Raw genomic sequence first — 13754 nt, forward strand, 5'->3', positions numbered from 1 at the left:
GTTTTTTGAAACATTGTTTAATGAGAATGTAAATACAATTCAATACAATTGGGAGGGTTGGGGGGAGGGGGACGCAGCTGCTGGCTCCTCAGCTCTTGCTGCTCTCACTGGGTGTCTTCCTGCTGCAAGGGAAGCAGAATCCGTCACATTCATCCCTGGGGACTCAGGGGAACTGGCCCCCCAGCATTTCCACCCTCCTCCCCCCTGCTCTCTGGTCACCCCCCGTCAGGCCCGCAGGGTGAGCTCCTGACCCCCCCCCCCCCCCCCGCAGAGCTCCTGACACCTCGGCCCCCTCCCGCCTCCTAGGACAGTTTCTGTGTTCAGAGCCTCCCCCACCCCCAAGGACGCTCGCAGGGGCAGGAGGGATTCTGCCAGCAGGGACGTGGGGTGGGGGCAGCCTGAGGAAAGGGGCGGGGGACTCCCTGAGGGGATGGGAAGGAGACCCTGGCCCTGCCCCACTCTCCTGCATCTGCTCCGGCTGCTCACCATGTATTCCAGGAGCTGATGGGCCTGCCCATGCAGGGCGTGGGCCAGGACCAGCCCGGCCTGGCTGGGGCGCCGCAGGGGGGAGCGGGCAGCGAGCAGAGCCTTGTCCAAAAAGCTTTTCTCCTGCTCTGCTGTGAAGAGCTGCCCAAAGACCTGGAATCAAGAGCACAGGAGGTTTCAGCTGACGGCCCAGAGCCCGGCCCCAACTCCTGGGGCTAAAACAGCTTCCTCCTCCCCCAAACTCCCTTCCAGACCCTGCACCCAGACGCTCTCCTCACCCGGCACCCCAACCCCTGCCCCAGGTCACAGCTTCCTCCTGCCCCCAAGACCCTCCTACCCCCACGAGGGCCCCAGCCAGCCCCACCCCCGAGCCCTGCCCTGCCCTGGCAGCGCGTCCTTACCTCTCCCACCCGCACGCTGTTGCTGTGAGCCAGGACCCATCTTTCTTTGTAGTAGTGTCTGCACCACAGGTCCTCTGCCTGGTGGATGTTGAGGCCTGCAAGAGACACAACAGGGTCATTCTGCTGGCAGGTCTGAGCCCTTCCCCTCCCACGGGTCCCTGCAGGCATCCCTGGGCAAATGGAGGGGCACAGGGGGCAGAAGGGGAACACAGAGGGACGCATCCCCCCTTGGGCCAGTCTGGGGGAAAAGGGCTGGGTCCCCTCCCCCCGCCGCCGGCACCCTCAGGGTGTCCCTGGGGCCCAGGTCCCGGCTGGGTTCCTTACCCCTGTGGTGCAGGAGGAGTTGATACAGGCTGTGCACCCCCTCCCGGGCCAGCCGGCTGACGTCTTCGGATGGGTCCGAAATAAAAAGGCCCAGCTGGGCCACGTGGTGACCCATCCTCGGCCAGTCGGCGGAGTTCTGAGGGGAGAGAAGAGGGGGGGTCCCTCAGCATCCTGGGGCTGCACGTCCCATGCAAACGGCCGCCGAGGCGGGTCTGAGCTCGGGGGACGGACAGAGACACCTCCCGGGGCGGGGCGGGGCCGGCCTTGCGAGGAGACAACCCTGAGCAATGGCCCCGACTGAAGGGTCACTCCGGGGGTGGAACAAGGGGATCCACTGACGGCCACTCCCCAGTCCCCAGGCCCAGTCCCTCAAGAGCCCCCCTGAAGGGCCCAGGGTCGCCCCTCCCCGGGGAAAGGAGAACGCGGCCCATTCCCGGCCCATTCCCGGCCCATTCCCGGCCCTGCCTCTGCCTCCCGGGGACGCTCCCAGCCCCGCGCCCTGCAGCCCCAGACCCCCCGGCTCCGAGGTCACTTACGTCAAACCCTGGGAGGGTGGTGGCGACTCCCAGCAGGGCCGTGGTGCTGCCAAGGGCCCTGGCTCGCTCCTGGGGCAGGCGGGACTCCAGCCACGGGCTCAGGTGCTGGGGGGGAAAGAGGCAGGTCAGGACCCGTAGGGAGGCGCCAGTTCTGGGCAGAGCCTGGGGCTCCTCTCGGACTGTGCCCCCCCCAGCCACTGACACTGCTCCTCTCTCGGCCCCCCGAGGAAGCAGGGACAATGGCCCCGTCCCCCCCACGGGGCTCACCTCCATTATGAGCTGCAGCCGGGCCGTGTCTGGGGACTCGGCGAGGAGGCTCGCCAGTAGGGCCTGGAGGTCGTAGGGAAGGGCCCGGATGAACTGCTGCAAGACAAGGGGGAGCCCTGGGTCAGAGGGGGGTTGGGGAATCCAGGCCACCCACTGGCTCCGGGGTGCAGCCTTGAGCAGGGTCTGAGCCGCCTCGCAGAGCAGGGAGGAGCCCAGGCTGGGCATGGAAGGGACGGGCCCCCCGGGAGAGCAACGGGAACCCTGGAGGGAAGGATCCAAACCTGCAGCTTCTTCCCTCCCTCTGCCCCCCCCCCCTCCTCTCTGGAGCTCCAGCCCAGCCCGGGAGCAGGGCCCGGAGGGACGTACCTGTGTGTGGATGGGCTCCTGCTGCCAGTCCCCAGACACAGTCTGTCCCACGGCCGCCGTCAGCAGGGGGCTCAGGAGCTGGGCCCGCAGGGGAGGCTGCAAGGTGCTGGCAGGAGAGAGGGGCAGAGGCTGTTAATTCAGCAGCAGGAGACAGAGACTTTCCCACTCCCTGGCCAGGGGATCTGCTCTGGGGGGAGTCGGCGGGGGGGGGGGGTCGGTACCTGAGGCTGCAGGCGGCGTTGAGGCAGTCGGCCAAGACCAGCGGGGGGGGCGAGTCCTCCATGATCTCCTGGGAGACCCAAGGAGACAAAGGGGCGTGTGAGGCTGGGCCCCCAAGAGACGCTCACACGGCCAGCGCCCCCACCCAGCAGGATCCAACCCCACTGCCTCCCGCTGCCCTGTAGCCCCCCTGCCCGACACAGGGCCCCTCCCAGCACCCCCCTCCCAAACCGGGACCAGCTCAATCCTTGTCCCCAGGCCGTCTCCTGCCCCTCCCTGCCCTGGTGACCAGCCTCTGAACCTCCTCATCCCTGCTCCCCAGGCGCATCCCCAGCAGCCCGCTCGGCTCCCTTCCAGCCCCCCATGGCCCGGGGAGACCCCTCCCTGTCCCGAATCCCCCTTCCTGTCCGGCACCCCAGACCTGCCCCATTTCTGTGTCCCTCCCTCCTCCAGCATCCCCACCCGCCCTCCCCATGTCCACCTCCAGCCCTCCTGGCTCCACCCATCCCGTATCCAGCACCCCCACCCGCCGCCATGGCCCAGGCAGACCCCCGTCCACCCCACGTATCCCCTTCCCTCCTCCCGGCTGCCGCGACTCGCTTACAACGATCCTGGCCATCATGGTGTCCTTGCAGCAGCGCGGCGCCAGGGTGTCCTCGCCCCTTTGGAGGGCGGCGAGGCAGGCGAGGGGGACGGCCAGAAGGAACCGCTGCAGGGCGGCTGGGCTCTGCACCCCAGAGAGAGTCTGTGAGCCTGGGGCCTGCCTGCCCCCCACGGACAGCTGCAGGGCTCAGGTCTCCCAGGAGTGGAGGTGGGAGCTGCCGGTTGTCCAAGCACCCACACTCCCCCCCCAACTGCTGCCTCAGGCTTGTGGGGGCCCAGCTGGTGCATGACAAGAGCCCCCAGCTTGGGGGGTCCAGGTCATGCAGGAGAAGGGGCCCCAGGAGGATCCCCAGGGACAAGCCCCTCCCGGAGGGGGGGGAACGTGCTGGGAAGGGGCCGGACAATCTCGGGTCCCCCCCGTGTGGAGAAGGTTCCTACCGTGTCCCGGGTGTGGAGCTGCTCTTCGATGTCATAGATGGCCCCTTCCTCCACCCGGGAGTCCACCCGCTCCTGGCAGCGCTCCGGTGAGGCGCAGGGGGGCTCTGTGCGGGAGGGAAGGGACCAGGGTGACTCCAGCGGCCAGCAGGGGTCACGCGCCCCCATGTCAGGGACCCAGGGCAGGTTGGGCCCCACACGCCCCTCGCAGGGACCCATCCCCCTGCCACCCTCACATCTGCCAACGCCCTCAGCAGAGCCCCCACCAGGAACAAGAGAGCCAAGCAGCCCCCCCCCATCCATTGCCCTGGCTGCGGGGCAGACACTGGGGCTGCCCCTCCCCGCCCCCCCCCGGGTACTGGGTGAGCCCCTGGGCCCAGCGTGTTCACGGCCCCTCACCTGGGTCAGAGCGGCTGCAGGAGGTGGCCCGGCTGCAGCTGGAGGCCCAGGCGCTGCTGCTGACGGACCTGGACCCACAGCTGCAGGGGCTGGTGCGGGGAGCGACGGGCTGGGGGCTCCCGGAGACTGGCAGGTCCCCGGGGGCCGGGCAGGGCGATGCCCCCTGGTGGTAATGGGGGCTGGGCTCCCGGGGCAGGTGTTTCTCTCCACAGAGGAGGCCCCAGAGCCACCCTACCCGGCTCCCCCGCTGGGCTGGGTCCCGCCTGCCCAGCCGCCTCTGGAGCCAGGTCCGGGGGGGCCTGGCCGGTGGGCGAGTCGCCCCGAGCTGGTGGGATTCAGCTTCCCCGCCCGCGGGGACGGAGAAGCTGCTCCCCACCGGCCCTGGGGCCATCTTCAGGGCTTTCTTGAACCACAGCCGAAAACGTTTGGCCATGCTGGAAATGAGGGGAGCAAAGGGGAGCTTGGGGCGCAGCCTGATGAACGAAATCCAGGGGTTCCAGCTCCCCAGAGCGACTGCCCCCAGCCCCCAAATGGCCCCTTGCTTATCGGTTCGGTCTTGCACAGGCACTGCAAGGACCTGAGGGTATGTCTACACTACCCCGCTAGTTCGAACTAGGAGGGTAATGTAGGCATACCGCACTTGCAAATGAAGCCCGGGATTTGAATTTCCCGGGCTTCATTTGCATAAGCGGGGAGCCGCCATTTTTAAAACCCCGCTCGTTCGAACCCCGTGCAGCGCGGCTACACGGGGCACGAACTAGGTAGTTCGAACTAGGCTTCCTAGTTCAAACTACCGTTACTCCTCATTCCACGAGTCTCCTGCCCATCAACAGCCCCTTCTTGGCCAATCAGGGGAGAATCTAAGGTGTGGGGGGTGGAGCGTTCTCCCCAAAGACACCGGCATAGACTTGTTCCAGCCCCACCTCCCCAGTCCCCACAATGGGGGCTGCATCCCCCACCCCACGGCTCCTGCAAACCACCCCCCGTCCTTCAGCTAGTCTGTTGGGTCCCAAGCTGGGGGAGGCAGCAAGGGAAGGTCACAGAGGAGGCAAGAACAGAGCAGAAATGTGGGGGGATGGAGGAAAAGGGAAACCAACCAGGAGAAAGCCCCAGTGGCGCTAAGGACGCAGCCCAGGTGAGGAATCACCTTCTGGCCCTTGACCGAGGGCTGGGCCTGCCTGGAACCCAGCCGGCCCCGGGCGGGATCCAACCCCTGGGGGCTCTTACCTTCGTCACAAAGGTGTCGGGATGTGGAACTCACAGAACGCGAAGGAACCGTGAGGAGGAGACGCACCAGAGCTAAAGCAACCGGGGGTCTCCAAAGTCCCCTGGGCCCGCCCCCCGCTTTTATCAGCCTGAGATGTGGGTCCCTCTGTGAGGTCATCACCTCCCCACCTGCCCTTTGCCTTATATGCTGAGGGCTGCCCAAAGCCCCTGTGAGGTCACCGCCCCCCCCCACCCTGCCAGGCAAATGTCCTGCCTCTGGCCACCCCCCTGGGAAGTTTGAGCCATTACTAGGGGTCCCTCCCCCTCCCTCATAGGCTGCTCCCTGCCCTACACTGCAGGCTTCTTGCACGAGAGCTGTTTCACGCCGGAGTTCTTGCGCAAAAGGTCTCGTGCAAGAGTGCCTCCACCCTGCCATGGGCTTTTGCACAAGAGCGTCCATGGCAGTGTGAACGCTCTCTTGTGCAAGAAAGCTCTGATGGTCATTTTAGCCATAAAAGTGTCTTGCTCAAGAAGCCCCTGGTGCCCGTCCACGCTGCCTTCTTGCACAACAGCTCTTGCACAAAGGGGGCTTAGTCATCGTCGGGAGAGGAATAACTCCTGTGCAAGGAGCCCTGTTCTCTGATGCTTTACTGCAAATTTACTTCTGCAAGAACACACGTAGAGTGTAGACGCGCCACAAGTTTTTTCGCAAGAACACACAAAAACAAGCCATGTGGATGTTTTCTTTTTAGGCAAAAGCCCCTTTTTGCACAAGATCAGTCGGCCTTTTTGCAGAAATAGGGATCTTGTGGGAAAAGGGGGTTTTTTGCACAAAAAGTAAACATCCACATGGCTTGGTTTTGCGCACAAACCCCGAGCACAAAAACGGATCGGCAGAAAATATGCAAATGACATTGCGTGTCATAGAGTCCCTCGTTAGCATATTTGTTGCCAAAAAAACTCGTTGTGTAGACGTAGCCTAGGAGAGAAGCTATCTCAGACACAAAGCCCTTCAGTAAGAGGGCATAGCCCTGGGGCGTGGTAGGAGACGTACGGCAGACATGGGAGGTCACTCTCCTAGCTATTTGGCACGGAGGAGGCCTCAGCTGGAGCACTGTGTCCAGATCTCAGGGCCATGCTTTAGGAGAGAGAGTCCAGAGGGGAACTATGAAAAGGGATTAGGGACGTTAGATATTTACTGAGTAGTCAATTAACCTCATGATTTCTTATCGGTTACTTGACTTTTCGATAGTCCCCAGGGGCCAGCTGTCTCAGTCCTGGCTCGCGCTGGGTGCGGGACCTACCCCCTCTGCGGCTCTGCATTTACAGTGTGTTAGGAGCCAGGCAGGCAGGCAGCCCGGCTCAGTTCCAGTTTGCACCAGGTCCAGAAGCTCAGACCCAGCCCCCAGGCAAGGGCTGCTGCCAGCTTGTGCTGCTGCCTCTGATACAGAGGCAGCAGTACGGAGTGCCAGGAGGGAACTGGTCTAAAAAGCACCTCCCCTTGCGACCTGGCTGCCTGTCATCCCACGCTGCTGCCTCCGTTTTTGGCGAGAGAGAGCCGCCTGTCTTGAGACACCGGTGGGGAGTCGGATTTTCAAAAGGCAGGTCTCTGTCCTTTGTGAGCCTTCCAAAGCGCTTCGGTGGGGGGAGGGGGCAGGAAGGCGGACGACACTCAGGAATTGTAGCACCCAAATCCACGGAGTGTTTCGCCAGCACCTCCTGCAACAGAGCCCAATCCCTGACAGGCTTTTAGGCAAGATAGATCATTTGAAAAAATGACAGACACAGGGTTTTCCGTCACCGCTCTCCCTTTCTTTTATTTCCCTGGGCTAACTGGCTTGTTCCTCTTTGGCTAAGGATGGAAGGGTATGTCTACACTACAATGTTAGTTCGAACTAACGGACGTTAGTTCGAACTAACATTCATAGCCGCTACACTAGCGCTCCGCTAGTTCGAATTTGAATCGAACTAGCGGAGCGCTTAGTTCGAACTAGGAAAACCTCATTTTACGAGGCTTAAGCCTAGTTCGAACTTACTAGTTCGAATTAAGGGCTGTGTAGCCCCTTAATTTGAACGAGTGGGAGGCTAGCCCTCCCCAGGTTTCCCTGGTGGCCACTCTGGCCAACACCAGGGAAACTCTATGCCCCCCTCCCGGCCCCGGACCCCTTAAAGGGGCATGGGCTGGCTACGGTGCCCGTGCCAGGTGCAAGCCTGCTAGCACCCAGCCAGCAGACCCTGCACCTGGCACGGCACAGAGCCACCCACCCGATGTCCCCCAGCCCACCCCCTCTTCCCGGGACCAGGCTGGCGGCTCCCGGAAGCTTGCCCGGGACCGCAAGAGGCGGGTACATTCCTGGGCTAGTGCGGACATCGTGGACCTCGTCCACGATCTCCGCACTAGGCACAGGAAAGTGGCCATCTAGGGCAGGAGAGCTGCCAGCCTGGCCACCCAGGAGCAGGTTTGCATGAAAATCAAGGGGGTCCACTGAGACCCCCGACCCTGAGCCCTGAGCTTACAATGGCCGTCCTGGGTCAGACCAAAGGTCCATCTAGCCCAGTAGCCTGTCTGCCGACAGCGGCCAACCCTAGGGACCGTGGAGGGGATGGACCAAAGACAGTGACCAAGCCATTTGTCTCGTGCCATCCCTCTCCAGCCTTGCACAAACTTTGGGCAGGGACACCACTCCTACCCCCTGGCTAAGACTACTCCATGGACCCAACCTCCATGACTTGATCTCCCTTCCCTTTAAACTCTGTTCTAGTTGTAGCCTTCACAGCCTCCTGCAGCAAGGAGTTCCACCGGTTAACTATTTGCTTTGTCAAGAACAACAACTTTCTCTTACTAGTTTCAAGCCTGCTACCCAGTCCTTTCCTTTGGTGTCCTCTAGTCCTTCTTTATGGGAACTCATGAAGAACTTTTCTGAATGCACCCTCTCCACCCAACCCCTGCTTTTAGAGACCTCTATCCTGTCCCCCCTCCGTCTCCTCTTTTCTAAGCTGAACAGTCCCAGTCTCTGTAGCCTCTCTTCATCTGGGACCTGTTCCCAACCCCTTATCATGTTAGTTGCCCTCCCCTCTCCCAGCCTTAATCTTCCCCTCTCCCACCTCCTTTTCCCAGTCTCCCCCAGTTTTGTTCAATAAAGACAGAGTCAATGTTGGAAGAAACGTTATCTTTATTTTGTACATCAATAAGAAGGGGGGCTAGGGAAGGGTAAGTGGAAGGAGGTGAGGGAGGAATGGGGTACGAGCCCCCGATGGGGAGGACTGGGCTGGCTCTGCAGGCTTCTGGGGGTGGAAGCTCTCCTGCAGCCCCCCGATTACCCCCTCTCCCCAGATGGCAGCCTGCGGCAAGTGCAGCCGGGCTGATGGCTGAGTGGTGTGATGTGCCCAGTGTAGGTACTCCGGGCACTCCAAGCCAGGACTGGTTTTCAAGCGGGGCACCCCTTAGAACTGTCTGTCCGGGGTGGGGGTCGGGACCCTTTAAGCGCAGCCCTCGGCTAGCCTGAGACTGCATCTCCACGCTCTAAGTCCTCCTCTGATGCCCTGCTGGCACTGCTTCCGGCCATCCTTAAGCCCTGTTCAGAGTCCACTCAATGTGGACTTGCTAGTTCGAATTAGCAAAACTAGTTTTTAGTTCTAGACGCGTTAGTTCGAATTAGCTTAGTTCGAACTAGCGCTGTAGTGTAGACATACCCGAAGAGAGGAGCCAGCAGGGGTAGAATGAATTGTGTACCAGGTCCTGGAAACAAGAGCATCTCCTCCAGATCACCCATCCACACCTGAACTGTTTAAAAGCTTGGCTGCCAATAAAGACACCTTAGCTCAGCAAATGCCAAGCCAGGCACCTGTGTTTGGACACGAGGGGTGCACAGGGATGTGAGAACCAGGAAGGCTGATCTGTGAATTCACCCCCAACCGTCCCAGTACAAGACAGACGCTTGCGCCAACCAGCAGGGGTCACTGCTCCTCCGGTTTGGCTTGGACAAAGGTGCCCATCTGTTTGGTGTTCGCGTCTCGGAGCTGCGCCAGCTGCCTCTGGCCACGGCGGAGCAGATACTCGATGTGCATCACGTCGGCCCGGGGGATGCTGGCGTTCTTCCGGAACTCGGCCTGGATGCGAGGCAGGAATCCCGGCTTCTCCCGGCCGGTGCGCAGGAACTGCCTGTATAGGCTCAGGACGTGCTTCTGCAGCTTGCTATGCCGGGCCATGGTGCGCCTGGGGAGCCCTCCCAGGCCACGGGGGGCCAGCGCCACGAGGCAGGGGCTGGAAGTGAACAGAGGCGGAGATGTTAGAGCAGCATCTCATTCCCAGACGCGCCTGTGCGGGCATTTCCATGCACTTTTCACCCCCACCTGCTAGGGTTACCAGATGGTTTAAAAAAAATACCGAACAGCAGGGGCCGGGGGGGGGTGGGACTGGCTGGAAGAGAGGGGGTGGGGGGGAACCGGCCGCCGGGAAGCGGGGCTGGCTGGGAGGGGGCTGGAGGGAGCGGGGCTGGCCGGGGGGCAACCAGCCGTCGGGAAGCGGGTCTAGTTGGGTTGAGGACCAAGAGGTGGGGGAACCGGCCGGCAGCGCTGCAGAGATGTACCAGAGCCTGGGTCGGATTCATCTTTGGTGGGCCCTGGCTCCTAGACCATAGACACACTCCCCCCCCACCCCCCCAGAGGCCCTAGGGAAAATGGCACCCCGGCCCTGTGGACATGGTGCCCTCTCTGTTTCCCTTGGCCCCGTAGGCACTAAGCTCCACTCCTGCCGCCCAACTCCTACAAGGCCCGACGGATTTCTCTGTGGCCCCCGACCCAAAAAAGGATCCCCCCAGCCCTGTGTTAGGGGATACGAGGGAGTCTGGCTGGGACGTAAGTGCAAATAACTCTGCTCTTAGCAGCTCTGAACCGATGGGCTCTGCCCTGTGCCCCAACCAAGAACCCTAACATAAGAACGGCAGTACTGGGTAGCCTGTCTGCTGACAGTGGCCAGCACCAGGTGCCCCAAAGAGGGTTGACCAAAGACAATGATCAAGCGATTTGTCTCCTGCCATCCTTCTCCAGCCTTCCACAAACAGAGGCCAGGGACACTATTTCTATCTCTTGGCTAATGGCCTTTTATGGACCTAACCTCCGTGAAATTATCTAGCTTCTCTTTAAATCCTGTTATAGTTCTAGCCTTCACAGTCTCCTCTGGCAAGGAGTTCCACAGGTTGACTACACCCTGTGTGAAGAAGAACTTTCTTTTATTAGTTTTAAACCTGCTACCCATTAACTTCATTTGGTGTCCTCTAGTTCTTCTATTATGGGAACTAATAAATCACTTTTCTTGATTCACCCTCTCCACACCACTCATGTTTTTATAGACCTCTATCATATCCCCCCTCAATCTCCTCTTTTCTAAACTGAAAAGTCCCATCGCTTTAACCTCTCTTCATATGGGACCCGTTTCAAACCCCTAATCATGTTAGTTGCCCTTTTCTGAACCCTTTCCAAGGCCAAAATATCTGTTTTGAGGTGAGGAGACCACATCTGTACACAGTATTCAAGATGTTGGTGTCCCATAGTTTTATACAGGGGCACCCTGAGTTACCAACCCACATGACACTGCCCATTAAAAACCCACCAGGACTTACCCAGCGTTTATATGCAGAGGTCCCGCACCAGCGGCAGTCTGCACTGGACAGGAAACCATCCGCCCAGCACGCGCGGGAAATCACAGGAACCCAGCCTGGACGGTCCGATGCCCCAGCCCTGACAGAAGAAAATCAAGGTGTGCTTGAAGTGCCACGCCCACCATCCCTTGGTCCTCTGGGGCATTCGGCACATCCTGCTGGGTGAAAGGGCCGGTCACAGCTCCAGGGTCTGTCACACTTCAGGGCCTTTGCCAGCTCCTATTCACCGGGGTCAGGCAGATAATCGCCCCGAGCTTTCCCAGCACTTTTCAGCATCAGCTCTCAAAGGGGGGCAGCGTGACCCCCATGGGAGCAGGGGAATGTAAAAGAAGGAATGGGGCAGGGCGGGGCAGGCAGCCAACGGCTTCTCCTAATTCAGTGGTCCCCAACCATTTGAGGTTTCCCGGCGCCAAGGGGCGTGGCCGTTTGCCCGCAGGGCGCCCTGGCGCGGGGACCCCCATTGTGCACCTGGGGGCGGGAACCCCCCCATAGCCACATTCCCGGGCGGGGACCCCCCATAGCCACATTGCCGGGCGGGGCCCCCCCATAGCCGCATTCCCAGGGCCGCCCCCCCCCCCCACAAGCACCGCACGCCCAGGGCCGGGCCCCCCGCCAAGCGCCGCGCGCCCGGGACCGGCGCTCTCCCCCAAGCACCGCGCGCCCGGGGCCGGCGCACCCTGCAAGCGCCACGCGCCCGGGGCCTGCGCTCCCCCCATGCACCACGTGGCCATAGCGCGGGCAGCCAATCCGCGGCGCCCCCGGGGCCGGCGCTCACCGTGCACCATGCGCCCGGGGCCAGCTCCGGCACCGCACATGTGCCACGTGCCCGGGGCCAGGCCAGCCCTGAGCACTTGGCGGGCGCATACAAATGCGGGCACCGTGTTGGGGACCACTGTCCTAATGTTAGCAGTGGGGACACCAAGTTCGGAAGTGAACGGTTAACCAGTAAGCCGGTTATGGTTAACCAGTGGGGGCTGGAGCAGCCCTCCACCAGCCATAGGCACAGGGCACTCTGGCACACCACGGGTAGGGTTGCTCAGCAGTCACAGCAGTGTGCCACGGGGGTAGGTGCTGGGGCTGCTCCAAGTCCATCTTTAACACGCAGGGGGACCACTCGCCCTACGTGTCCCATTTAATCGGTTAACTGGTTCAACGTATTGTTTAACTGGTTAGCTAATTAAATGAGATTTTACATCCCTGGCACCAAGGTGGCTAAAAGTAGGGTTGAACTGGGACTAGAAATTCCAGGATTTTGACTTTTTTTTCCTGATCACACCCAGTTCTGCAAATAAATTCACATTTTGTTTAGATTTTGACTTTTTAAAAATTTATTACAGTGGATTACGGAAGATAAACTTTAAAGAGACCAAACAAAGAGTCATTTCAGGAATGGAAAACTACATTTTAATGTTCTGAAATGGTGGAGTTTTCCCCTTCCAAACAAAAGGTCACTAAAATCAGCGTTTTCCAATGGAAAAACATCCCCTCAGAAAACTTCCTTCCAGCTCTAGTTAAAATGGCCGTATTTTGAAGTGTATAATCAACCTCTGGAACTCACTGCAAAAGGATATTAATGCTGGTGAAGGAAAGGGGAGGGAATCATAGAATCATAGAGCTGGAGGAGACCTCAGAAGGTCATCAAATCCAGCCCCCTGCTCTAGGCAGGACCAATCCCAACTAAATCAACCCGGCCAGGGCTTTGTCAAGCTGAGACTTAAACACCCGCTGTGTACAGCCTGTCTGATCCCTTCTGGGGAAGCATGGGTGGGAAGAAAGAATTAGACAGGGTTAGACAAACCCATAGGTCTTGGTTGACTTCGTCCTGCTTCAGGGCAGGGCACTAAACTTGGGGACTACTCTAGTCAGACCAACATTTCAATCAATCTTGTCAAGAAACAGGCAAAAAAAAACCCCAACCCAAACCAGGGAGAAACACGTTCCTTGGTTTGTAAACACAGACACAGAGAACAGCTCCTTCCGTTAGGGGGGGTGGGAATAAAGAAAATAATCCCTCGCCCCCTCCCCTTCCTATTTGGTCCTAAAGGATGAAGATTTGTGCAGGCTGCGGGGGCAGGACTGATACTCAGGGAACGGGGAGCATGGGGGAGAAGGGGGCAGCTTGCTTACAATCCAGGGGCAACCCCGTGTCTCGGGGCTGGCCCAGCACAGGAAGGATTTCTGCAGCGCAGGGGGACACGAGGTGAAACAAGCAGCAACTCGGCCGATTGGGGCTTGTTATTGTAGGGTCGCATTGAAGCAGACACTGGCACCAGCGTCGCCTCCAAGAGCGAGGGGAGCGCGCGGCCTGGTAACCCCGGACGGATCCGGAACCCCCTGCGCTGCGGGGCCAGGAGTCACCGCCCCCCGCCCCTCACCTCCGCCTCCTGCCTGCTCGCAGCCCCCGGGCCCGCGGCAGCAGCTGTGCCAGCCGGCTCCGAATGTTGAAACACCAGCAACATTAGCCCTCGCTTCCCATTGGCTGGAGGGCCCCAGGGGCAGGCGCAGGGAAGGGGAAGCTCTGCCCTTCGAGGGCCACGTGGGCCCGCAGTGGAAGTTGCAAGTTGCTAGTCAGCTGGAGGAGAGAGGGGCCCGGCCCGGCCCGGCCTGCGCACGTGGCTTTCACCGCAGCGCTCACCTGCCCTCACGCCCCACGCTCCTGCTTTTCCCTCCCTGCGTTGTTCGACACAACCCTCACCCAGGCATCCACCCAGTTCACCCCGATTCTCACCCCGTTTTAAACTTGTTCCTAAGAAACCCCGATCGGTTCCTGGGAAATTCCAAACAACTCTTATCAGTGGTGCCCGTTACATACCAGCTGGGTTTTCCCTGTGATATTTACATACCCCCTGCCT

The 13754-nt window shown here is 60.5% G+C and overlaps 1 protein-coding gene across 4 annotated transcripts in view; it reads right to left on the reverse strand.

Annotated features, from left to right (window-relative positions):
• LOC142823387 (maestro heat-like repeat-containing protein family member 7) overlaps positions 1 to 13754 on the reverse strand; it is a 31388-nt gene continuing 17634 nt past the window's right edge. The window contains exons 2-11 of one of the 4 annotated variants that reach the window (XM_075914401.1): positions 3641 to 3744; positions 3204 to 3326; positions 2602 to 2669; positions 2381 to 2486; positions 2015 to 2110; positions 1748 to 1852; positions 1212 to 1347; positions 888 to 982; positions 487 to 639; positions 1 to 122 (exon numbers count right to left, since the gene is read on the reverse strand). In XM_075914401.1, the coding sequence (XP_075770516.1) occupies positions 105 to 122; positions 487 to 639; positions 888 to 982; positions 1212 to 1347; positions 1748 to 1852; positions 2015 to 2110; positions 2381 to 2486; positions 2602 to 2669; positions 3204 to 3326; positions 3641 to 3744 (1004 nt within the window). In that variant the 3' untranslated portion in view covers positions 1 to 104. The remainder of the gene's footprint in view (positions 123 to 486; positions 640 to 887; positions 983 to 1211; positions 1348 to 1747; positions 1853 to 2014; positions 2111 to 2380; positions 2487 to 2601; positions 2670 to 3203; positions 3327 to 3640; positions 3745 to 13754) is intronic. The other 3 variants (XM_075914400.1, XM_075914399.1, XM_075914402.1) reach the window with 3 other exon arrangements.

This window comes from Pelodiscus sinensis, chromosome 33 (genome assembly GCF_049634645.1).
Source record: "Pelodiscus sinensis isolate JC-2024 chromosome 33, ASM4963464v1, whole genome shotgun sequence".
Classification (NCBI taxonomy): domain Eukaryota; kingdom Metazoa; phylum Chordata; order Testudines; family Trionychidae; genus Pelodiscus; species Pelodiscus sinensis.